Genomic DNA, 24,861 nt, shown 5'->3' with positions numbered 1-24,861 from the left:
TATCATAGTCTGGGGGGGGTTATTTAAACTTTTTCCCAAAGTTATACGAGCCCAGCGGGTCGGGGTGTGGTGTGCGGCGTAAGCCGAAGGCCGGCCCGCCCCCGCACCCCAACGGGCCCGGCGCGGCACTTCTGGTTCTGGCCTCGTGCGACCTTTGACCCGTCCGACAACGCGTCGGGCGGGCCGCTCCGGGGCAGCATCGTGCGGCTGGCTCTCGGGCCGCGTCGGCGGGCTCGCCCGCGCCGAGTGTGGCGGGCGGGCGGGCGGGCGCGCGCGTGCCGCGTGGCGTGACAGCCGCACTCGGGCACTCTGGCACTGGTAGAGTGGTAGTTGAAGCGGAGACGCAACGAGGAAAACCCGTACGGCTTGCAGAGCAGCGGCGGGAGTGGGGGAGATGATAAGGACGGCGGCGGCGTCTCCGCCGCCGGCGTCCGCCGTGCGGGCGCGCGGGGGGCGGCGGCGCGGCGGGCTCTTCGCCCGCACGCCTCTTCGCGGGGTCCCGGAGCAGCGTCGCGGCGTCGATTGGGAGGAGGAGGAGGAGGAGGCGCGCCATCTCGTGCTGCTCGTCGCAGGACGGAGATGGGCCGCGCCCCGCCGCGGCGCCTTCCGACGGGTCGATTCAGCTCTACTCCCAGATCGAGAGGTAGGCGGGGGGAGGACGGTCCCGTGGTTCCCTTCTTCTGTTCATCTGGGGCAACCTCGCGCCCGCTCTCAGCTTAACCTCTCGCTGTTGGGGGCCGGAGCGCAGGGTGATCACGGAGGCGGCGAGGCAGTCCCGGGAGGGCTGGGGTTCGACCGGAGATTGGACCGAAGTCGAGGTGCGTGTGCGTCTCGGTGGCTGCTGCTGTCTCCTGTACTGTGATTCCAGTCTGCGGCTGTCCCGATTGTGTTGGTTAAGGCCCTGTTTTTACGCTAGGGAGCATATAGTGTAATATAATTTCTTCTGCCATTTCCGCATCTGAGCAACATCTACTTTAATGTAGTCCCATCTGAGCAGCATTGATTAGTACGAGCATGGCACCCATCAATCTACAAAACCCATCCTCTGGTCTTGTTCCTGCCTGTTGATTCCATAACTAGGATCAGACACCTCATGTGCAGCAGCAGCGGCCCTTGTTGACGTACATGTTTTCTTTAGCCTTGACTCATGATCGTCAAGCAGGCTCCTCTCCCTGCCAACATTCTGACCAGACGCAGGGCCATTGTTCTCTTGTTTACCACAGATGGATGCGTTCCTTGCATCACCTTTTCTCTTCCTCTCGTTCACCACTGCTTCAGGAGCCACAGGAAGAGAGGAGTTCTCTCTGAGCTAGCTTTGACGATCTCTTAGCTGAAATATGGAGGTACCAAGGTCGGCATTACTTTAAGCATGCTCAAATAAAAGAATCATGTAGTAGAATCAAAGATAAATAGCACAGCATCTTTAGAAGAGACTTTTTCTTCAGCAACTAATCGTTGGTGTTCTTGTTCCTTCAACTTGAGCTCCAACAATTTATTATAAGAAAGGAAAAGGTAAATCAATAAAACAAATCCAAACATGTTGCAAAATCTAATGATGGTTATTGCTAGATTGGTAATAATATTTTTGATTTGTGCGCCTGTCTAAGTTTGCAGTCTAACTCCACGATCCGAAAAGCAGATAAGAATGGGTACACAGAAATTCCAAGTTTCTAACTAAGTAAAACTGTCATTTGAGAATGTGCCTTGGAATCTAACAGACCTTCAAGATCTTTTACCTAATAAATGTTTCAACAGGCTGTCAGATACAAGTCAAAAGCAATAACCAAGAAACACCAGAAGAACCAACTCTTCAAATAATTATATACCTTTTCTTGCAAGTTCGTGCAAAATTGTTCTTTCTCTTTGGCTTTGGTCTCTGCTTCTTCAAACTAACATCATTCAGCAGGAAAAATGCAAATTACATATCATTAAGTTAGACTCAAGCAGGATGCTAGCACAGTGTGCAAGTTATCATAAAAGTTAACTTATGAAAATGCACAACTAAAACTCACCATATGTTTGGTCCTACGAAGTTCAACAGTATCAACTTGCTTCTTTGCTGGTCTCAATTCAATACACCGAGCACGGCTAGCAAATTTTAAAGAACTCATAGTTTCCAATATATCACTATCAGCTGGGCTAATTTGCACAAACATTAACACTTTCGAGCCGCCTCCTATTATCAATGTTGAAGGGAACATAAAGCAAATTAATCATATGGCTGTTAGCCTCACCTCCTTGCCTGATCCTTGATCAGACCCTCACACTCCACTCACACACACACAGGTTGAAGAAGAACAGGAGAGGAAGAAGAGCAGGAAGAGCACACGAGAGGAATGGTGCTGCTTAATCTTTGGAGCTGCAGCTGCTCTTCAATTTATAGACAAGGTGAGCTAAGTACAAGGTGAGCCGCCTCCTATTTGAGTGGAGTGTGAGGGTCCGATCAAGGATCAGGTAAGGAGGTGAGGCTAACAGCCATATGATTAATTTGCTTTCTGTTCCTTTCAACATTGATAATAGGAGGCGGCTCGAAAGTGTTAATGTTTGTGCAAATTAGCCCAGCTGATAGTGATATATTGAAAACCTTGAGTTCTTTAAAATTTGCTAGCCGTGCTCGGTGTATTGAATTGGGACCAGCAAAGAAGCAAGTTGATACTGTTGAACTTCGTAGGACCAAACATATGGTGAGTTTTAGTTGTGCATTTTCATAAGTTAATTTTCATGATAACTTGCACACTGTGCTAGCAACCTGCTTAAGTCTAGCTTAATGATATGTAATTTGTATTTTTCCTGCTGAATGATGTTAGCTTGAAGAAGCAGAGACCAAAGCCAAAGAGAAAGAGCAACTTTGCACGAACTTGCAAGAAAAGGTATATAATTATTTGAAGAGTTGGTTCTTCTGGTGTTTCTTGGTTATTGCTTTTGACTTGTATCTGACAGCCTGTTGAAATATTTATTAGGTAAAAGATTTTGAAGGTCTGTTAGATTCCAAGGCACATTCTCAAATGACAGTTTTATTTAGTTAGGAAACTTGGAATTTCTGTGTACCAATTCTTATCTGTTTTTCGGATCGTGGAGTTAGACTGCAAACTTAGACAGGCGCAAAAATCAAAAATATTATTACCAATCTAGCAATAACCATCATTAGATTTTGCAACATGTTTGGATTTGTTTTATTGATTTACCTTTTCCTTTCTTAGAATAAATTGTTGGAGCTCAAGTTGAAGGAACAAAAACATCAACGATTAGTTGCTGAACAAAAGGTGTCTCTTTTAAAGATGTTGTGCTATTTATCTTTGATTCTACTATATGATTCTTTTATTTGAGCATTTGAGCATGCTTCAGCTAAGAGATCATGAAAGTCAGCTCAGAGAGAACTCCTCTCTTCCTGTGGCTCCTGAAGCAGTGGTGAACGAGAGGAAGAGAAAAGGTGATGCAAGGAACGCATCCATCTGTGGTAAACAAGAGAACAATGGCCCTGCGTCTGGTCAGAATGTTGGCAGGGAGAGGAGCCTGCCTGGCGATCGTGAGTCGAGGCTAAAGAAAACATGTACGTCAACAAGGGCCGCTGCTGCTGCACATGAGGTGTCTGGTCCTAGTTCTGGAATCAACAGGCAGGAACAAGACCAGAGGATGGGTTTTGTAGATTGATGGGTGCCATGCTCGTACTAATCAATGCTGCTCAGATGGGACTACATTAAAGTAGATGTTGCTCAGATGCGGAAATGGCAGAAGAAATTATATTACCCTTAGCGGTGACTCATTTTTACGCTAGGGAGCATGGGTGCTGAGACCCAAGTCCTCGGCGCCCTCGTTCGCTGTCCACTTCGTCGGAGGGATTTTTGTCGGAGCCGCGCCTCAGATCACGTACCGCTTTTTTCCTCGAGCGGCTCGCGGACAGGTATGTTCAAAAAGTGTCTAACCTTTCCTATGGACCATGTACGTAACTATTTTCTGACTAATTAACTCTGTCATTATAAGTTTTCCGGAATTGCTAAACTTTTGCTAGGATTCCTACTTCCAGTGCACAAATGCTGACCTGTATATTTTGGAATCTAGGGGAGCTTTGGTGATTGCTACGCCATATGCGAGTGGCTTCGATCATTTCTTCATTGCTGATGAAGTTCAGTTTAAGTTTGACAGGTGCTTGAGAAACTTGAATGAGCCTGTAAGTAGAACTATTTGACTAGTAACTTGGATTCTGGTCCATTTTACTAATAATTATATGAAATTTAACTCAGGTAAATGATCTCCCAACTTTTGGTGTTGGACATTCCTTGGGATCTGTTATCCACATGCTGATTGGTAAGAGTTTACCATGGATTGAATTTCAGTTATGTTTATGAAGTAACTTTTTTGTCCTTTGAAATTATTTTTTTTCTTGCTATTGTTCAATCAATTATATAATATATTTCATGACATATTCCAGGATCAAGATATGCTGTGCAGCGAAGTGGAAATGTATTGATGTCATTTAACAACAAGGTATGTCTTGCGTCTCTCCCCTCCTATCTCCTTTTTAGAGAAAGGTTATCCTGCTTTTTTGCTGAGGACTCCACTTGCAAAATAAAACAAAAGAAATTGAAAGTAGTTTAACAACCAGAACCAAGTTTTCTCTACTATTAGAAGGATCTAATTCTCCCGAGCTCCAAAGATGATCACACCAGATCTTCTTGCAATTGCTCTCTTGGTAACTTCACAAACACATCCGTCCAAAATTTCACCTTCAGCATCTGCTTGTCAGGCCACCCTTGATCGCTTTGAGAAGCATGTGCCATTTCTGCAGTCATGAAAGAATTTTGTAGAGTATGAATGAAAGAACAGTTTCTCTATCATTATTTTATTTCGACTAGTCCACAAAAGCCATGTTCATCACCACAAACACAAAAATGGTTTGAAGTCAAAGCATACCCCGAAAGACACCACAAGACTCAAAGACCTGATGCGATCATTCACGTGTGGGTCAGGTTATTGCTTCTTTTGATCTGCTTGTATTGTTGCAAATGTGACTCTTTTGTTCTAGTCCTACATCCCAATGCTCAGAATTGGTCCTTGAAATAAGGATTGGAGTGTAGACTGTAGAGTCTAGAGTTATTTGTTTCCTGCGGTACTTCAGATGTGTGGATGAGAGAGGACCACATATTCCAGATGTTTTCGCTTCACAAGCTGATAAATTTCTTCCTATCTCAAATTCGGTTTCATACACCATGGGATGCAAATGCTAAAGCCAGGTGAGAAGTTTTGTATGATTCCTTCCTTCATAAAACAGATCCATCAGTTTTAACACGTGATAAAGCTGTTTGAATGCGACTTTGCCAATATACTTTTATGAACCATGTATGCCTTTATAAGATGGCATTAGCACCCTCTCATTTTTTCTACTCAGAGAAGGTTTTGTTCAAGTTTTTTCTTCTTCTTTTCAAGTTGCCTGTTCCAGAAAAATCTGCCTCTGGACAACTACGAGTAGTTCTGATATTTCTCTTCTTGCAGGAGGCAAGCTCTGCCATCCCACTATTTTCACCAGTAATTGTTCCCATGGCACAGAGTTTTGGTCCAATATTGTCCCAGCTGACATCATATCCAACAGTCCGTTTTGGGGTACGATCTGTTTCTGTTACTTTGGTGTCAAAACTGTTGCTTGAAATGACTAACATCTTACACACAGGTTAATTTTTTATGCTTACGCCGTCAGTGTTCACCTTGGTATTTCCTTCCTTGTTCTGAAGACTATAGATGTCTCATGCAGAAGTTTCAGGGGTTGTCCCGAATAACAGAAATGTAGCTTGAACCATTTTTTATATTAACTATAATATCCTATTTGTGTAGCTTTACACCTTTACTTACTGCCACAAAACTACCAGAATATTCAATTTTAGTTCCGTAGGCCTCTCTATATCATAATTGTAACTTTTAAATATCAGAATTGCATGGCCTTTTTTTAGAAATAATTGGAAGATTGCATTCGGATGTTTTTTCTGTTGTTACACTCCATGGTATGATGACTTGATATACATTTTCTTTAGGGCCAACTTATCTTTTTTACTTTTGTTGTTGGGAAAATCCATTTCATTTACTTTTCTTACAGGGAAAGTTGAGGATTTGCTAATCATAAGAATGTTAATTGAGGTGCCACATGTTCCATTGAAATTGAGAATTTTTCACTCTTCCTATAGCACACTTTATGATTTGCCATTTTGGCCCTTTTATTCCATTTCCTGCTTTGATGTTTTCCATTTAGTTACATTACTAAGTACCAAACTCAATATGGAAGAAAATACCTGGGTTTGATCAGTTAACAATGACTGAAGGATGTGAAATTAAGAATGACCATAGATTGTTCTATTTATTTTGCTTGAATATTTCAAACACAATAAATTTATTGCTGTCCGGTGAAAAGTAGCTGGGTGCATGTATATTTCCTACTTGAATCCATCCATCCACATAGCTTAGTAGCTTATATTCTGCATAACAGGCAGAAGCAGCCATTAAGCAGATTGAGAATCTAAGCCCTCCTGTTGTTAAGCAACTTCTACCTTTACTTCAACAACTTCCTCCGTTGTATATGAACTTAGTAAAAGGGCGGGAGGACTTCATTCCAAAACCAGAAGAGACACGACGCCTGGTATGTTTAGTGCTATTCTTTTAATATTAATATATATGTTACCTCCCATGTGAGAATTGGTAACAATTATTGTAGTTTTGTGTTCTCTAAACTTACCTTAAGTCAATTAATTCACAGAGATAAAATCTATGAACGTATTTTTAAATTGTCTCTGGTGTTGTACAGAATTCTGTCAATACCTATTTATTTGAGATTGTCAGAATTTTCAGTTCAAAACTTAAGTTTATAACCAATCTTAGGATTGTCGTCAATTTATATTTCAATCTGTTTATGCTGAATTACCAAGATTTTTGTCTGGGCCATTTTATTTCTATGCATGCTGACTTACTGGCACATCACAATTTTCTGCAGATAAAGTCCTACTATGGAGTTTCTCGGAACCTCTTAATAAAGTTCAAAGATGATCAAATTGATGAAACCTCTATCCTTGCACAAGTACTAAGCTCTGAAGCAGCCATTAGTTCATTGCTTGATATGTCGATTCGATCACTTCCTGGGGATCATGGTCTGCCATTACAGCAGGTACTGTTTTCCTTTTCATCTTTCCTTGTTTTGGAGTTACTGAAAAGCCATTGTTAGAACAGAGATTTTATAATTCTGGCAGAGTAATTATGTTTTGTTTCTTCAGGTGCTTCCTGATGTTCCACCAGCAATGGCTGATGCAGTGAACCGCGGAGGTGAACTTCTGGCAAATCTGACTGCAGGCACACCGTGGGAGGCTGTTGCTAAGGAGGTTGGTACCACTTTGGGTACTGACTCGGGCATTCTACGGGCACAGATCTCAAAGGATGTTGAGACACTTGCTGATGTAATTGCTTCATGGATATCTTCAAATTCTGGTCCTAGACTACTTCGTCCATGATCACTTATTTTGCGTACAGAAATGTCAATAGCACGGAAGAGCATCAAGTTTTTATTGATAAACTGTAAAAGGACAGACCCAGTGCTGGTAGCTCCCACGTGAGTGGGGTCTGGGGAAGGAATAACCGAGGCAAGTCTTTCCCCTGCATGCAGAGAGGCTGACTCGAACCCAAGACCTTTTGGCTCAGTGGGGTGAGTAATAAAAATTAGATTGGACTTCAGTGCGATATGTTAGTAGTACTTTAGATCCATGTTGTGGTTCAAAAAAAATGAAGATGTTGTGTATTTAGATGGAGTATTTTTTTTAACTTAGTTATTTTTGTAGAATGAAACTTTATAAGAAATAGAATAAGGTGATAGCTTCTTGCTATGGTAAAACTGCTCACTTGTACACAAAGGGGTACTGCAATTCAACAAGGATCTGATTGGAACTAGGAACAGTCCTTCAACAGCCGGATGACACGGGTAGAAGGTCGGTCGATGGTATGGGCAAGATTCAGCAACTGCTGAAGCCAACTTGACCTGACGAGGCCTTGGTGTCTGAACGCCTAGCCTCACAGCATGTGACCTAATCACAGTGATTGGCTACGGGTGCCTTAGGAGTTAGGCTGATCTTTGAAACACAAATGTTTGCTTCTATCATGTTTTTTTTATTCAAGTGATCCTTTTGTAGCAACGGGAAGTGTATGCTTCTGTACTGAAGGTACACTGGTTGAGTTGGATATACTGTTGTCCGTCTTATTATTTTTTTAGCTTGTGTGATCTATATTCTGTTGAGCGCATTGAGTTCTATTGTGGCGACTGATTTGACACTCTGTTCGCTACAATCAGTCAACAGTGTTTTTCTCTCACACCAAATCAGCATCAACCACTAGTCACCAGCCAGTCAGCAGTACTTTCCTCTCATAACAAATCAGCATCAGCCACGACACATCGAACAGAGCAATGGGGAAAGGAAGGATGCATGGCTCTGGCAATAGGAGCTTTGGTGAAACCCATTGGCAAAGGCAAGATTTCTTTCCTCAGATTATTTTTTCTGTAATCAATAATGGATTATTGTTAATTACTTATATTGATTACGGTTAAAAATACTTATAAGGTGCTTATGTAAAGTTAGAATATTTCAATGTTTGGATTCTCTTGCGATTTTAGAAGTCCACTCTCTTCACCAGGTGGTTTACATACTACGAGATTCCTTATGTTTGGAGTAGTTAAAAATCATCATTGAAATTTGAAACTGAAGCTGACCGGGACGTATAGGCAGCTACGTTCTCAGTTAGAATTTTCGTTGGGAGTTGATAGCATTGCTTTACGAATTTTACTTGTGAAGCAGACAAAATCCAACACGAGGCTTGAGAAATGAGGGTGCTCTCTCCAGTACCTGGTGCCAGAAGAGCACTGGCCGCCGCAACATTCAACTCCACCTCGCTCTCCTGCAGTGTGATCGGTCCGGTTAAAACCATCCAACCACATCGAATGTTTTTAGCGTGTTGAGAGCGAATGGCGGCGATCCTGAGAATCGCTGATGACTGGACTGGGGGACCTGCTGCTTACTTTTATGCAAGTGTCACCTGGAACGGAGGCCGTGCACGCGATGCAACTGTTTGATTGCTGGGACTTTTTTTCAAGTCCCCGTCGCATCAAAAGAAATCTTAATATTTTAGAGTATCAAATAAAATCTGTTTATAAATTTTTTTAGCAGCTGAGTGCTAATTCGCGAGACGAATCTAATAAACCTAATTAATTCATAATTTGCTACAGTAACCATTCTCTAATTATAGATTAATATATCTTATTAGATTCGTCTCGCAGTTTAGCCCTAGTATTTTGTAGTTAGTTTTATAATTAAATTTTATTTAATATTTCTAAATATTAAAATTCTTTTTTATATGATATAGATTAAAATTTAGCCCCTCAAATCAAACAACTCCTCGAGTGCCAAGTATCGAAAGCCCACGCACAGGCAGCACAAGCATGCGGCAAGCCCGATGTCTGGGTGTGGGTGGGGAGTATAATGGCTGCCGCACGTAGTACGCAGTTTCGCAGCAGCAGCCATCAGCCCCAAAACGCAGGAAAGCGAAGGACTGACCGCCACTGGACACTGGAGCCGATACCGATGAAGAACACTGATTTTCTTTGTGTAGGTGTAGCATTGGCAACGGACTGTCGAACTGACGCTTTCCATTATATGTTAGGGTCTCTGGGAGAAGCAGAGCTGTTTGTTTCTAGCAACTTTTTTTAACTCTTATTACATTAAAAGAAATTTTATCATTTAAAAGTATCAAATAAATTTTATTTATAATTTTTTTTAACAGTGCAAATTCGCGAGACGGATCTAATAAACGTAATTAATTCATAATTTAATACAGTAATAATTCGCTAATTATGAATTAATATATCTCATTAGATTTGTCTCGCAATTTAGCTCCAGATTCTGCAATTAGTCCTGTAATTAATTTTTATTTAATACTTCTAAATACTATTTTTTTTAATGTGACATGATTAAAAGTTTGGCCCCTATAATTAAGGTTGGGCCGCCCGAGCCGGACCCATGTGAGTGTACATATGCTACCTACCTACCTTACATCCATTCTCTCCCTGCAGATCAAATCGAAACGGCATGAAAATTTTACTTAAAAAAAAAGAAACGGCATGAAAATGCCAGTGTCACCGGCGAGTCGCGTCCGGGATCACATCCGTCCAAAGGCTGGGGCACGCTGGGGCTGCTGGGCGGCGGGCGTTGCCACTTCACATCGGCTGGTTGCCCCGGTTGGTCGATGCGCCACCCTGGATCGCGCTACTGGCCGCAGATTCGCCTGTGCTCCTAGCTGTTGCATGTTTGACCATGCAGGGAGGGGGGCTTGCAGATTAGGACGACGAGCATGATCGCGTCCCCCCTGGCCCGGCGCCGGCGCCGGCGCGGACAGGCCAGCGCCGCTCGCCGCTGTCACGGCGCGGGTTTGCGAGATCAACCACTGTGTTTATTTTACTCACTCGCGCAACGCACATCGGCGGCGTTGGCTACTAGTAGACTAGACCAGTACAAGTACGAGTAGTAGTGTATGGTCTATGATAATGGCGAGCGAGGCCAGTGAAAACTGCCGCGCTAGCAGGCTCGTGGCGGCACATGCGGCAGGGGGAGGAGCGGAGGAGGCCGGCCGCGGATCGGCGTCGGCTCCGACCGCCACGCATGTGGCCGCTGGAGTCGCACCAGTACCAGACTGTGGGGCCGATCAGGGGGGCGTCGGGGACATGACATGTCCGGCCGCTGGAGTCGCCAACGGTGATGGAACACAACAGCCGCCGTTTTGGATCATCCGCTCCTCCATGTCCATGTGTTGGTGATATGCCCAAGAATCCATCATCACAATACGATTTAAAGGCCCAAAAAAATATTAATCCAAGAAAAATTAGGATCACTAATGGGCCTATGAGATAGAAGCCCATTAGTACGCCCTATATATACGAGGGAGGGGCTAGGGGGGCGATCCCCTGTGAGCCGCGCCACCTCCTAGCCGCCGCCCCTCCCTCTCTCTCTCGGCCGCCGCCCTTGCCGTGCGTGCGGTGCTAGCACACTGACGCCCGGTGTTTCATCCCCGTACGTGTGGACTCCGTGGAGGCGCTGCTGCGACTGCTGCGCTGATCGGCTGCTGGGATCAAGTACGAGGAGCTCGGTTCGTGGGACGTGATCGACTACTTCCTCTACATCGACGCGCGACTTCTTCCGCTGCGCTGCGCGTCTAGTGGTAACGATCTATGATCTTCTACTCGCAAGTATCTTGGGTATATGCGGTAGTGATGCTAGCGTAGCCTACCCGTTTCCCTACAGTGGTACCAGAGCCATCTTGCGTAGTTTTTGGTCTGGATCTTTTGCATATAGGTGATATGTTGTTGTAGTAGATTGGATCTATTACTTTTGCACGGTTTGATTAGATCAATTGGTCATAAGGGGTTAAAACTGGAGCGAGTTGATTGCGCGGCATGTGACAAAAGATTAGTTTGTGTTCTTTCTCTGTTATGCATACGACATATCCCTACCGGCTGGAATCACCATCGGGACTAACTGTGTGCATAGTCAGCAGATTGAACCAACAGATCGAGGTCATGTGTAGATGCAGTCTTCTCAAGTGCAAAGTTTGCACGGTCAATGTGATTGACCTAGTGAAAATTGAGGCATTATGAATGGCTCGGATTTGAGGTGATGCGATCACTCTGATGAGATTTTCATAGGGATTCCTTAGATGCGATCTGTGTAATTCCGTGAGGTTTTCAGGGCGCTGCCCTGAGACCCGCGGGGGGCGGCTCCCCCCTCGACCCCCCGCCCGCTGACCGGCCCGCCGTTGCTTTCTCGCTGTAGCGGCTTCCCAAGCGCTACTTTGGTAGAACACGTTGTACGCCTAACTTGTTTTTGCAGGGTGTGATGTGAATGGTATGGCCTCAATATCATGTGATGATGTATGTGATGATTTGTGCGGCCTGCGTGTCGCAAGTTAACACAACCGGGTTGAGGTTGCACCATTATTGTATAACGATCTGCGTGTCGACTTGTGATATTTGAATCCTCATGTAATTATTTCACTAGCTATTAGATGTAGTAGCTTAGTATCTTTTCATAGAAGCTTCAATCACGATGGCGATGATGATCACCACAAGACAGGACGGATGGCAATGGAGGTCACCTTGTAGCCATGGCGATGGAGCCCATTGTGATGCAAGAGGCCATACTATTCGCAATATAATATGATTATATGCCTGTGATGTTTATTTTCCTGTCATACTATTTTTTCATGCTTTTACATATGGTGGATGCTTTAATCATGATAGAATAGCTTCCTCGAAAAAGGTTGAGTTTTTTATGCCTTTTACCAATAGCTGCACCTATAAATTTTGATCGTTGTGTGGTAGGTTTACCAAAGTAGAGTACCCTCAGCTATCACTTTTGTATAGGGTGGATGTCGGACATTCACAAGCATAGTATTGGTTTACTCAACAAAGCTATCAAAACAGTTTTGGGCTTTAAGGCATAGGGTTGGGGCCGGGGCATTAGATGTGATTAGTAATTTGTTGCTTACCTGTATCACTACTTTTCTAGCCGTGATGCTAAAGCTCACTAAGATTTTAGTGATTATGGATCTTGAACCACTATATGTCATTAGAGAGAAGATGACTTTGATATAGTAGGTTGTCTTTTGTTAAATCAGTTAATGAAAGTCTTTTACATAAACTTAGTGCTGAAATCTTGCTTTACTTTCATGTTGTAGATCATGTCTGCCAGTAACAATTCCGCTTTCAATTTGCGTTCTGTTCTTGAGAAAGAAAAGTTGAATGGAACAAACTTTATTGATTGGTACCGCAACCTGAGAATTGTTCTCAGGCAAGAGAAAAAGGAGTATGTTCTTGAGCAGCAATATCCTGATGATCTCCCTGACAATGCAACTGCTGCTGATCGTAGAGCTTATGAGAAGCACTACAATGACTCACTTGATGTCAGCTGTCTGATGCTCGCCACCATGTCCCATGATCTGCAGAAGCAGTATGAGCATGCGGATGCTCATACCATGATCGAGGGGCTGCGTGGGATGTTTCAGAACCAAGCCAGGACTGAGAGGTTCAATATCTCAAAGTCCTTGTTTGCGTGCAAACTGGCAGAAGGTAGCCCGGTCAGTCCTCATGTGATCAAAATGATTGGTTACATTGAGACTTTGGACAGACTTGGTTCTGAACTTCACCAAGACTTGGCTACTGATGTTATTCTCCAGTTGCTCCCGGCGAGCTATGAGCCTTTTATCATGAACTTTCAGATGAATAGCTTGGATAAAACATTGAGTGAGTTGCATGGGATGCTAAAGATAGCAGAGGAGAGCATTAAGAAGAATCCCAATCATGTGATGATGATTCAGAAGGGGAACAAAAAGAGGAAGCGTTGGACGCCTCCTAATCCCAAAGGTAAAGGCAAGGAAAAGAGTTCCAGTGGTGAGTCCTCGGGCTCTAAGCTAAAGTGAGCACCCAAGGCCAAATCTGGCCCTACTTCTGAGGATGAATGCTTCCACTGTCATGAAAAGGGACATTGGTCTAGGAACTGCAAGAAATACTTGGAAGAAAAGAAGAAGAAGAAGGGAAGTGAGACTTCCACTTCAGGTATAAATGTTATAGAAATAAATATTGCATTATCTTCTAGTGAATCATGGGTTTTTGATACTGGATCGATGATTCACACTTGCAAATCGTTGCAGTGTCTAAGTGAGACTAGAAGATTTGCAAGAGGCGAGTTGGACGTTCGTGTCGGCAATGGCGCAAAGGTTGCGGTGTTGGCGGTCGGCACCTACCACTTGTCTCTACCCTCCGGATTAGTTTTGGAATTAAATAATTGTTATTGCATTCTTGCTTTGAGCAAGAACATTATTTCTTCTTCATGTTTGGAAGAAGTTGGTGATTTTAAGATTGTAATAGAGAACAAACGTTGTTCTATTTTTTGCAATGGTATTTTTTATGCTCATTGTCCATTGGTGAATGGATTATATGTTCTTGATCTTGAGGATAAATCTGTCTGTAACATTAATACTAAGAGGCTTAGACCAAATGATTTGAATCCCACTTTTATTTGGCATTGTCGCTTAGGTCATATAAATGAGAAGCGCATTGAACAACACAATAAAGATGGATTGTTAAGCTCATTTAATTTTGAATCATTTGACACATGTGAGTCTTGTTTGCTTGGAAAGATGACCAAAGCGCCTTTCACTGGTCAGAGTGAGAGGGCGAGTGACTTGTTGGGACTTGTACATACCGATGTATGTGGACCAATGAGCTCTATAGCCAGAGGTGGTTTTCAGTACTTTATTACTTTCACTGATGACTTTAGTAGATATAGCTATATCTACTTAATGAGGCACAAGTCTGAATCGTTTGAAAAGTTCAAAGAATTTCAGAATGAAGTACAAAATCAATTAGGTAAGACAATTAAATTTCTGCGATCTGATCGTGGAGGAGAATATTTGAGCCTTGAATTTGGTGATCATTTGAAGCAATGTGGAATTATTCCGCAGCTAACTCCGCCCGGAACGCCTCAATGGAATGGGGTATCCGAACGGAGGAACCGAACCTTGTTGGACATGGTTAGGTCCATGATGAGCTAAGCTGATCTTCCATTGTCATTTTGGGGTTATGCTCTTGAAACTGCTGCGTTCACATTGACTAGGGTTCCAACTAGGTCTGTTGAGAAAACACCATATGAGATATGGACTGGGAAGCGTCCCGGATTATCTTTTCTCAAAGTTTGGGGGTGTGAGGCTTATGTCAAACGTTTGATGTCAGATAAGCTCACTCCAAAGTCAGACAAATGCTTCTTTGTGGGGTATCCTAGGGAAACCAAAGGATATTATTTTTACAATAAGGCGGAAGACAAAGTGTTTGTCGCTCGCAATGGTGTTTTCTTAGAAAAGGAGTTTCTCTCAAAAGAATTTAGTGGGAGCAAGGTGCAACTTGAAGAAATTCAGGAAACACCCGAAACTGTTTCAGCACCCACTGAAGATCCATGGGATGTGCAAGATGTTGCACAACCCGTAGTTGAGGCACCAGCCCCACGAAGGTCTATAAGCGCACGCCGCGCTACTAACAAGCTCAACCTCCTGATTACGGAGGAGCGCCACGTATTATTGATGGAAAATGATGAGCCCTTGACCTATAAAGAAGCAATGATGGGACCCGACTCCGACAAATGGCTTGAAGCCATGGAATCCGAGTTAAAATCCATGCATGATAATCAAGTTTGGAACTTGGTCGATCAAATTGACAGTGTGAGACCTGTCGACTGTAAGTGGATTTTTAAGAAAAAATTAGACATGGATGGAAATGTTCACATCTATAAGGCACGATTGGTGGCGAAAGATTTCCGACAAATTTAAGGTGTTGACTATGAGGAAACCTTTTCGCCCGTCGCAATGCTAAAGTCTGTTCGGATTCTTCTAGCAATTGCCGCATATTATGACTATGAGATATGGCAAATGGATGTCAAAACCGCTTTCCTTAATGGACATCTAAGTGAGGACGTGTATATGACACAGCCTGAAGGTTTTGTTGATCCTAAAAATGCTGGGAAAATATGTAAGCTTCAGAGGTCCATCTATGGATTGAAGCAAGCATCTCGGAGTTGGAATATTCGTTTTGATGAAGTAGTTAAAGGGTTTGGCTTCATCAAGAATGAAGATGAGCCTTGTGTTTAAAAAAGGCTAGTGGGAGCGCACTTATGTTTCTGGTCCTATATGTGGATGATATATTACTGATCGGAAATGATATTCCAATGCTTGAAGCCGTTAAAACCTCATTGAAAAAGAGTTTTTCGATGAAGGATTTAGGAGAGGCGGCTTATATTCTGGGTATTAGGATCTATAGAGATAGATCAAAAAGGCTAATTGGATTAAGCCAAGACATGTACATTGACAAGATATTGAATCGGTTCAATATGCAAGATTACAAGAAAGGTTTCTTGCCAATGTCACATGGCATTACTCTAAGCAAGAGTCAGTGTGCTACGACACCTGATGAGCAAAAGAGGATGAGTACGATTGCTTATGCTTCAGCCATAGGGTCGATCATGTATGCTATGCTTTGCACGCGCCCAGATGTTTCTTTTGCTCTAAGTGTTACGAGCAGGTATCAGTCAGATTTCGGTGAAGCTCACTGGACAATTGTAAAGAGTATCCTTAAGTACTTGAGAAGAACTAAGGATATGTTCCTAATATTTGGAGGCGAAGATGAGCTCCTTGTAAAGGGTTACACCGATGCTAGTTTTCAAACAGACAAAGATGACTCCAAATCGCAATCCGGTTTTGTTTTCTGCCTCAATGGTGGGGCAGTGAGCTGGAAGAGTTCTAAGCAAGATACGGTGGCTGATTCGACGACAGAGGCCGAGTATATTGCAGCTTCCGAAGCTGCAAAAGAAGCTGTTTGGATCAGAAAGTTTGTTTCTGACTTGGGTGTTGTTCCTAGTGCGTCCAGTCTAGTGGACCTCTATTGTGATAATAGTGGTGCCGTTGCACTAGCAAAGGAGCCTAGAACAACTAATAAGTCCAGACATATACTGCGGAAGTATCACCTCATCCGTAACTTTGTTGAGAGCGGTGATGTGAAGGTTTGCAAGGTGCACACGGATTCAAACGTTGCTGATCCGTTGACGAAGCCTCTCCCACAACCAAAGCATGAGGCGCACATGAGATCTATGGGTATTAGATACTTACATCAGTGATTCTAGTGTGCGTGGGAGATTTTTGTGTCATGAGTATGTTTATGTAATGATAAATAATTGTTATTTGTTCCATGGATGATTATTTTTACATTGATTATCAAGTATGTGACTTGTTCGTGAAACTCTTTGTTGACAATGATATGATTCTAAATTATCCCTAGTTTATGTCGTTGTGTGGGACAACAACGACATTGAGACTAGCACATGCATTAAGACTAGCACATGCATTAATTGATGATCATGTTTCACGGATCATGGATATGGAGATATCGGATTAATGATGTGGACACATGTTGGTGAACATGTTGTTGGATTGACCCACTCCAAAACAATGTTGGGATTGTTATTTTGTATGTGCCATCAGTTGTTCTTGAGTGTTATACCTACTGGATCCTTAGACCTGAGATCGCCATTGTTTCTCACTGTGTGTAGTGGTGCATCTTGGGGCTACGAAACGCTACTACGTGACTGGGTAGTTACAAAAGTAACTTACAGGTGTGTCATGAAATATAGAATGGGATGTGAGCGGATCAAGATGGAATTTGCCCCTCCTAGATAACGGGAGAGATATCTCTGGGCCCCTCGAGATAGTTGGATTTGAAAGTGCATGGCCATGCCAAAGTGATTAAAGAGTTAATCATGATGACTAAAGGTTAGTTATGAATAGAATCCACTATTAGATCGAGAGAATGGTCGAGCTATCACAAAGGTGGCACGCATCTCGCTTTGAGCTTGACTGGTATCGTGTGGCAAAGGGATCGGTGTATGAGTATATCTAAGGTTCTGCCGATATGATCTTTATGTGTATTTGTGAGTCACTATGCCTTGCTAGGTGCCGCTATTGACTTGTGATTCGGAAATGATTTTCGATCACGACCACCTCCACCTACACATGAACCTAACGGGTCACACGCTTAAGGGGTTTGGAATGTTGGAAAGCTTGCATGTATGATTGTCTCTAGTGCAAGTGGGAGATTGTTGGTGATATGCCCAAGAGCCCATCATCACAATACGGTTTAAAGGCCCAAAAGAATATTATCCAATAGGGATTAGGGTTACTAATGGTCCTATGAGATAGAAGCCCATTAGTACGCCCTATATATACGAGGGAGGGGCTAGGGGGGCGATCCCCTGTGAGCCGCGCCACCTCCTAGCCGCCGCCCCTCCCTCTCTCTCTCGGCCGCCGCCCTTGCCATGCGTGCGGTGCTAGCACACCGACGCCCGGCGTTTCATTCCCGTACGTGTGGACTCCGTGGAGGCGCTACTGCGACTGCTGCGCTGATCGGCTGCTGGGATCAAGTAATGCGTGCGGTGCTAGCACACCGACGCCCGGCGTTTCATTCCCGTACGTGTGGACTCCGTGGAGGCGCTACTGCGACTGCTGCGCTGATCGGCTGCTGGGATCAAGTACGAGGAGCTCGGTTCGTGGGACGTGATCGACTACTTCATCTATATCTACGCGCGACTTCTTCCGCTGCGCTGCGCGTCTAGTGGTAACGATCTATGATCTTCTACTCGCAAATATCTTAGATATATGTGGTAGTGATGCTAGCGTAACTTACCCGTTTCTCTGCACCATGACCCCGCGCGCTCGGGCAGTGCGCGTCACCGGAGATCAGTTTGACTAGCCATGGTGGTGAGCTCGCGTTCTAGCCAAACTAGGCCTGGATCCACATGAACAACAGTAGCTACACCATACATCACCCGATGCGACCCTCCACGACCAACTGACTCAAGCCATAAACGCCCAAAAGACCTGGCTCAACGGCAGCGTGCCTGTTTCTGTGCAGAGGCGGGCTGAGGAAGAAGAGGACTGCGAACTCGGTGCTCCGGCGATGGATTCAACTCGGGAACGGATCAAATGGGTCTCTGGGGCGCCGAGGAGGTCGTGTGCAAGATGAATTTTGCGCTCGTTGAGCAAGGGTGGTGAATTTGGCGTGGAAGGGAGCTCGAGCAAAGGGGAAGAACTGACGGGATATATAGCAGATGAATTGGCTCGGGGGCAGTACATATCCAAATTATTACCGCCATCCCCAAGCCCGCCGGCGACGGCGCGTAGGGGAAGTGCTTGTAGTACCGCCATGCCACGTCTCGTACCGGCTCCAGCACGACTGTGAACGTGGCACTCGCCATCTCCCAGATCGTCGACGCGCTCACCTGGCCGAGGACGAAGATCGCGAGGAGCGGCAGCGCCACCAGGCCAACGACGAGCAGCACCCAGCAGCGCCTCGCCTCCCTTGCCGGCGGATGCTCCAGCTTTGGCACGGCTCCGGCGGCGCCACTACTAAGGTTTGGTCTTATTAACGCTTTGCTTAACCTCTTGCCCCACATAGTCTTTACAATAATAATCTTTCTAAATACCTTCATTTTTTTTATAAGCCCATACCATATCAAAAAGGCATTATGCTCTTGTGCTTTGCTTTGACACATTGTTTGTGAGAGGATAATTAGGTCTATTTTCCTTCAACGTGAAACCATCAAAATAGAAACTATTTAGATTTTACCTAGAGAATTTTAAAATAATCATTTAGCTTCACATTATGCTATGAAAGATTTTTTTGACTGATTCGCTTAATTAGGTCACCAAGGCTCATTATTTAGAGCTTTAATTAGTATCATATTCATATTAATGTTGCTAGTTAATTTTATACAATTGTATACTTTATTCTAGATGATCCAAACAGTACACTAGACATAGAGTCCGGATTGACGAGTCCTAAACCTACACCACACGAGAGATTAGATGTGCAAATTGGTGACCCGGTTTGCACCCCCTGCATGACAATGCTAGCGGCACGGCGGCATGTGCGCATCCCTACAAGAAGCTCCTCTAAAAGTCAAATCGCATCCCGTCCAGAGATTGCTGTACCCCCCGAACGGAATTTTTATTACAGACAAACCGAAAAGATTTCAGCGATTTTGTTATGCTCTCTCTCTCTAGGCATATGAACGAAAGCATTTCATCCATTTGGCCGTCATCCATCTCAAACCCTAGAATCCCACCCAATGGTTACGGCCCAAGCGTGCGATCGGCAACGGTAATTGGCCTCGTTTGGTTGGTGCTTGAATTGTAGTGCGTTAGGAATAGTAACAATTTGATCGCTAATTACAGTATCAAACAAAATCAGTTTAGAAAACCAACTTCAGAATCCCTGTGCTAGTGACCATAAAGAATCTAACGAGGCCGTTGACCGCGCGATTAGAGGATGGTACTGTAGCATCACTGTAGCAAATCATCGATTAATTACCGTCATTAGATTCGTCGCAAAAAGTTACACCCATCTCTAAATTGTTTTTACAAATAGACTTCATTTTGTATATCATGCATGTGAGATTCTTTGTTCGAGAAGCATACGCGCTAGAACCATGCGAAACCAAACAAGGCGAATTTCCGATCTCCGAACGTGGTGCTTGTGCAGGGGATCCGTTGCCATCAACGCCTGCTGCTGCCGGGGGCCGCGCAGGGAGAAGCGCCCCCACCCCCCACGTGCCCCCAGCCTCTTCACGGCCCCCAGACTGTCCGCCACGAGCCGGGACAAAAAGAAACAGGCGCATGTGCCGCCTAAAATAAGGCGCAGGCGCAGGCGCGCGAGCGGAGCGAGCACAAGAGCGCACCACCCCACCCACCCCTCTGCCCGCCTTGCCTGCCGCTGCCCTCCGCATCCGCTTGTGCGCCCGTGCCGCTGCCGCGGACCGGCTCCATTCCCGATCTCCCTGCTCCCCCTCCGTCCTCCTGCTCGTCGTCTCCACGCTCGCGGAAAGCAGCCAGATCGGGTTGAGGAGGAGGAGCTGAGCGCCTGAGCTTCCGGCAAAGGATCGTTCGTTCCGCCTGCTGCTCAGGAAGAGCTAGCGGCGGCGGTGATGTGGAGTGTCCTCGCCGCGTAGCCAAGATCCGTCCCGGCAGCGCGGGACCTTGGCGAGGACGGTTGAGGAGGGCGAGCGGGTTCGAGAATGGAGGAGAAAGCGGCTGACGCGACGGCGGCGGTAGTGGCGGCTGCGGCGGACCAGGACGCCGCGGTGTACTGCAGCGAGCACCCCTACCCTCCCGGCGCGACGGCGGCCGCCGGGGCGGGCGCCGGCGGCATCTGCGCCTTCTGCCTGCAGGAGAAGCTCGGCATGCTGGTGTCCTCGTCCAAGTCCAGCCCTTTCCACCCGCCGCCGGCGGCGGCCTCCGCGTCGGCGTCCTCCACCCCGCCGCCGTCCAACCGCGCCTCCTCGGAGGCGCCGCTGCCGCTCTACCCTCCGGCGGCGGCCTCGCGCAAGGTGATGCCCGCGCAGGGCGCCGGGCTCAAGCGGAGCAAGTCCGTCGCGCCGCGCCCGGAGGAGCCGCTGCCGCCGCCGGCGCCCGCGGTCACCGCGGACAGCCCGCGCAAGAAGAGCTTCTGGTCCTTCCTCCACCTGTCGTCCTCGTCGTCGTCCGGGAGCCACAAGAGCGCGTCCTCGGTCGCGGCCCCGGGCAACAGCGGCGGCGCCGCGGTGGCGAGGAGGAACTCCGTGTCCGTGGCGTCTGCGTCGGCGGCGGCGCTCGGGGGCCGGCTGGAGGCGATCGTGGAGCCCGAGAGCCCGGGCCGCCGGAGCGAGGGTTCCTCGTCGTCGTCCTTCGGGAGGAAGGTGGCGCGGTCGCGCTCCGTGGGGTGCGGCAGCCGCAGCTTCTCGGGGGACTTCCTGGAGCGCCTCTCCACCGGCTTCGGCGACTGCGCGCTCCGGCGCGTGGAGTCCCACCGCGAGCCCAAGCCCAAGGCCGCGGGCGCGCTGGGCCACCTGGGCGGCGGCGCGCACGGCGACGACGAACGCGCCGACCAGCACCACCGCATCAAGTGCGCGGGCTTCTTCGGCGGCGGCCTGGGCGCCGCGCCCCCTCCTTCGTCCTCCTCCTACTGGCTCTCCGCGCCCGACGGTGGGGCCGGCGGCACCGGCGGCGGCGGCGGCGGCAGCACGAGGGGCAACGGAACGCGGAGCCACCGGAGCTGGGCGTGGGCGCTGGCGAGCCCCATGAGGGCGCTGAGGCCGACCAGCTCCTCGTCCAGCAAGAGCATCATGGCCGCCCCGACAGCCGCGTAGACGACGACGCACGCCGAGCCGGAGCTCCATTCATCGACCGGTCGACGGCCGGTGAACCATACTACTACTACATAAGTTTCTCCACCTTCCTCGGTGTCTTGAGATTTTAAGAAGAACCTGGTCCTAGGTCGAGATGTTAGTATGCTACTGTGGATCTAGCTGCCTTTACATTTGGGACTGCCGTCAGTCGGCCAAGAAAACTGTGGAATTTGTCATCTGTTTTAATCCCTATTTGTGTTGGCGATTCATCATCTGTTCTATACTCCCATACCGTTTCTTGCTCTTATCAATCGGTTGATCTGGTCTGATCTGAATCCTCTCTGAAAACCCATCCTCTGAACATTCACACTCACTTCTTGACACTGTTAGGGGACGTCATTTCCGATCTGGTGGATTGGACGGGGCATGTGGCGATCGCGATCGCGATCGCGTAGCTCTCATGCGAGAGATTTGGCGTGCTCCATCCGATCCCGGTGTCGCATTAGGCGCAGTAATCGCAACAGGGCGGGTAACTGTAGCCGGCATCCCAAGAATTTTAGAGTAAATTCCTGTATGTCATTGGAAAATTGAGATGATCCCTTATGTGCCATTAGAAATTAGTTTATCTCTTCTATCGTTTATAATTTTCCATCCCCTCCATATCATTGCTGTTAAGTCTTCCTAACAGATCCGTTAAAGGGTATGGCGAAAAGACCAGAATACCCCTCCGTTCCGTCTCCAGGTGCTTCTTTTTTCCCCGAGCGGCCCACCCCCTCCATCCCGACGCCGCCAGAGCCCCCTGCCGCCGAACCCTAGGCTCTGCCGCCGATCTGAACGAGCGGCGCGCCTCCCTTCCTCCCTCGCGCGGGCACCCGCGGGCCTCCCTCCCCCGCGCGGGCCCGCGTGCCCCAGCCCGGTGGGACGGAGCCAGTGTTGGGGGCAGCTCCTCTCCGTCTCCTCCGCCCATGGCGCCGCCGGAACCTTCGTCCACGCGCTGATCCGCCTTGGCGCCACCTCCGGGTCCGAGCTCGAGGTCGCCGCTGCCTCTCCGCCTCGCCACGGCCGGCCTCGAGTGTTCCCCGCCACGCGACGTCGTGCCGCGCGGCGGCCTCGCGTGCACGTCGCCGCGGCCGCTCCGCCTCGCCACGGAGCGGCGAGGGGCGCGGCAAGGGGGCCGTGCGCGAGGGGGCAGGGGAGGGAAAAGGACGGTGTGGCTCCTCGGGTCGCCGGAGTAGGGAACAGGGGAGGGGCCGCGCTCCATGGCCGGCCACGCACCTCACCGAAGCAGGGGCCGCCTGCTCACCGCTGCCGCCGCCCGACAAGCGCGCCGGCCACCGCTCGCCGTCCCGAGCTCGACGCCGCCGAGCCCAGATCCAGCGGCGCTCGCGGAGGAGGGAGGAGGGAGCAGGCGCCGCGGCGGGAGGATGCGCCGGCCTTGCTCGCCGCCGGTCCTCCCCGTCGCTCGGATCCGCTCGAGAGGAGGCCACGAGGAGGCGGTGGAGGGAGCAGGGGAGCACGGTGACCTCCCGCGCGAGGGAGGGTGGGCCGCTCGAGAAAAAAGAAGTAACCGGAGAGGGAACGGAGGGGTATTCTGGTCTTTTCGCCATACCCTTTAGCGGATCTGTTAGGGAGACTTAACAGCAATGGCATGGATGGGATAAAAATTTATAAACGATGGCATAGAAAGGATGAAATAATTTCCAATAGCACTTAAGGAATCACTTCAATTTTTCAATGGCATACAGGAAATTTACTCGGAATTTACTTGTGGCGGGGCGGCACTAAAAAGGAGAGAGGGAGGCTGAGCATCCTGTCAGGCCCTCACACGAGCAGAGCAGAGCAGCTGCCGCTGTACTCCGGCAACGTGCGGTACGGCGGCCATGTGGGGCCGTGTTTGGTTAGGGGTGAACATTTTTTCATAAAAGTCTCTTGAAGTACTAATTAGAGGTATTAAATGAAGTCTAATTATAAAATAATTTTCATAATTATGGTACTGTAGCATATGTTATAGTTAATAAGGCATTTGATCGCATGATTAGAGAATGATTAGGGCGGTTATTGTAGCATCATTGTCGCTAATTATGGTGGAACTTGGCTCATTAAATTCATCTCGAAAAATTACACCCATTTATAAAAAAGTTTTACAAATAAATTTTATTTAGTACTTTAGGCAGATATTTGTGTTTTTGCGACCTCTAACTAAACACGCCCTGATGTGGCTCTGGGCGCTCTGCATGGCTGCTGGGGCAGGCTGCGTACGCATGGCACGGAGATGGAGAGGGTGACCAGACCACCCGTCTTTTCCTCTGCCGTGCCCTGCGTCACTGCTGCCCGCCCACGCACGCCCTCGTCCGGCACGGTCCCGTAGCGGCGCAGCAGCCCGGCCGTGCCGACGCGCCTGCGCTGCGCTGCGCTGCCACTGCGCGATCACGGGCCTCGCCGCCTCGGCACGGCCCGAGCCCGCTGCGCCTGGGCTGCTGGCCGAGATTGGCTTCCATTCCCAGGGCGCTCTGCTCTCTCTCTCTCTCTCTGTATCTGCGCCTCCGTTCTCCTCGAGCCTTATGATTGGTGGTGCCCCGCGCCGCGCGGTATCGGTATGGCGCCGGTACGTGCGCGCGCCGCCATCCCGGAGGCGTGGGTCGGTGGGTGGTCGGGTGCTTCCGGCGTGGGTCTCCACTCCCAGATGCGCGGGGGGTCTCGGCCTCCGCCTCCGCCTCCGCCTCCGCTTCCGGACATGCGCGTCGGCGCGCGATCGTGGCAGGCCGCAGGCCTACCGCCACCGCCGGTCACCAAAGCCTGGCCGGGGCGCACCTCGTCGCGTCGGTCGATCACTCGGTCCGCCTGTGACTGGCCGCGCCGGGTTCCTCGCCGCACCCGATCCGGGGGGGGCGCCCAGGCCCGGGCTGACGGGCTCCATGCATACCACCGAAAAATCGCGGACACGTAAAATACCACCGAAAGGTCGGAATTTGAACTGAAAATAGCACTCTGTTAACGGAGCTGTTAGTCTGCCACACATTTCTAACGTGAAAAGACATATTTGCCCCTGTCCTTATCTTATCCCCATCGATTGAGTCGTTGCAGCTCAGAGCCA

At 47.8% G+C, this 24,861-nt stretch overlaps 1 protein-coding gene and 1 pseudogene across 2 annotated transcripts; both read left to right on the top strand.

Moving 5' to 3' along the window:
* The first annotated feature begins 379 nt into the window (after positions 1-379).
* On the top strand, positions 380-8,235 carry LOC120640876 (annotated as a pseudogene). The gene is made up of 10 exons (XR_005662042.1): positions 380-643; positions 749-818; positions 3,776-3,901; positions 4,060-4,168; positions 4,242-4,305; positions 4,430-4,485; positions 5,491-5,598; positions 6,473-6,622; positions 6,974-7,144; positions 7,251-8,235. The product of XR_005662042.1 is annotated as an uncharacterized LOC120640876 (transcript).
* A 12,064-nt stretch (positions 8,236-20,299) lies between these two features.
* On the top strand, positions 20,300-22,041 carry LOC120640874 (uncharacterized transmembrane protein DDB_G0289901-like). Its single transcript, XM_039916794.1, has one exon. It carries the CDS (start codon positions 20,679-20,681, stop codon positions 21,786-21,788), a length of 1,110 nt encoding a protein of 369 aa, XP_039772728.1. The 5' UTR covers positions 20,300-20,678; the 3' UTR covers positions 21,789-22,041.
* The last annotated feature ends 2,820 nt before the right edge of the window (positions 22,042-24,861 follow it).

The sequence above is a fragment of the Panicum virgatum genome, chromosome 7K, assembly GCF_016808335.1.
Source record: "Panicum virgatum strain AP13 chromosome 7K, P.virgatum_v5, whole genome shotgun sequence".
Lineage (NCBI taxonomy): Eukaryota > Viridiplantae > Streptophyta > Magnoliopsida > Poales > Poaceae > Panicum > Panicum virgatum.
Note: the sequence above shows the minus strand (reverse complement) of the source record. Positions and strands in the feature narration are given on the sequence as shown.

Excerpts from the sequence above, each read along its gene's own strand:
- LOC120640874 (XM_039916794.1), top strand. The coding sequence starts at position 20,679 with ATGGAGGAGAAAGCGGCTGACGCGACGGCGGCGGTAGTGGCGGCTGCG.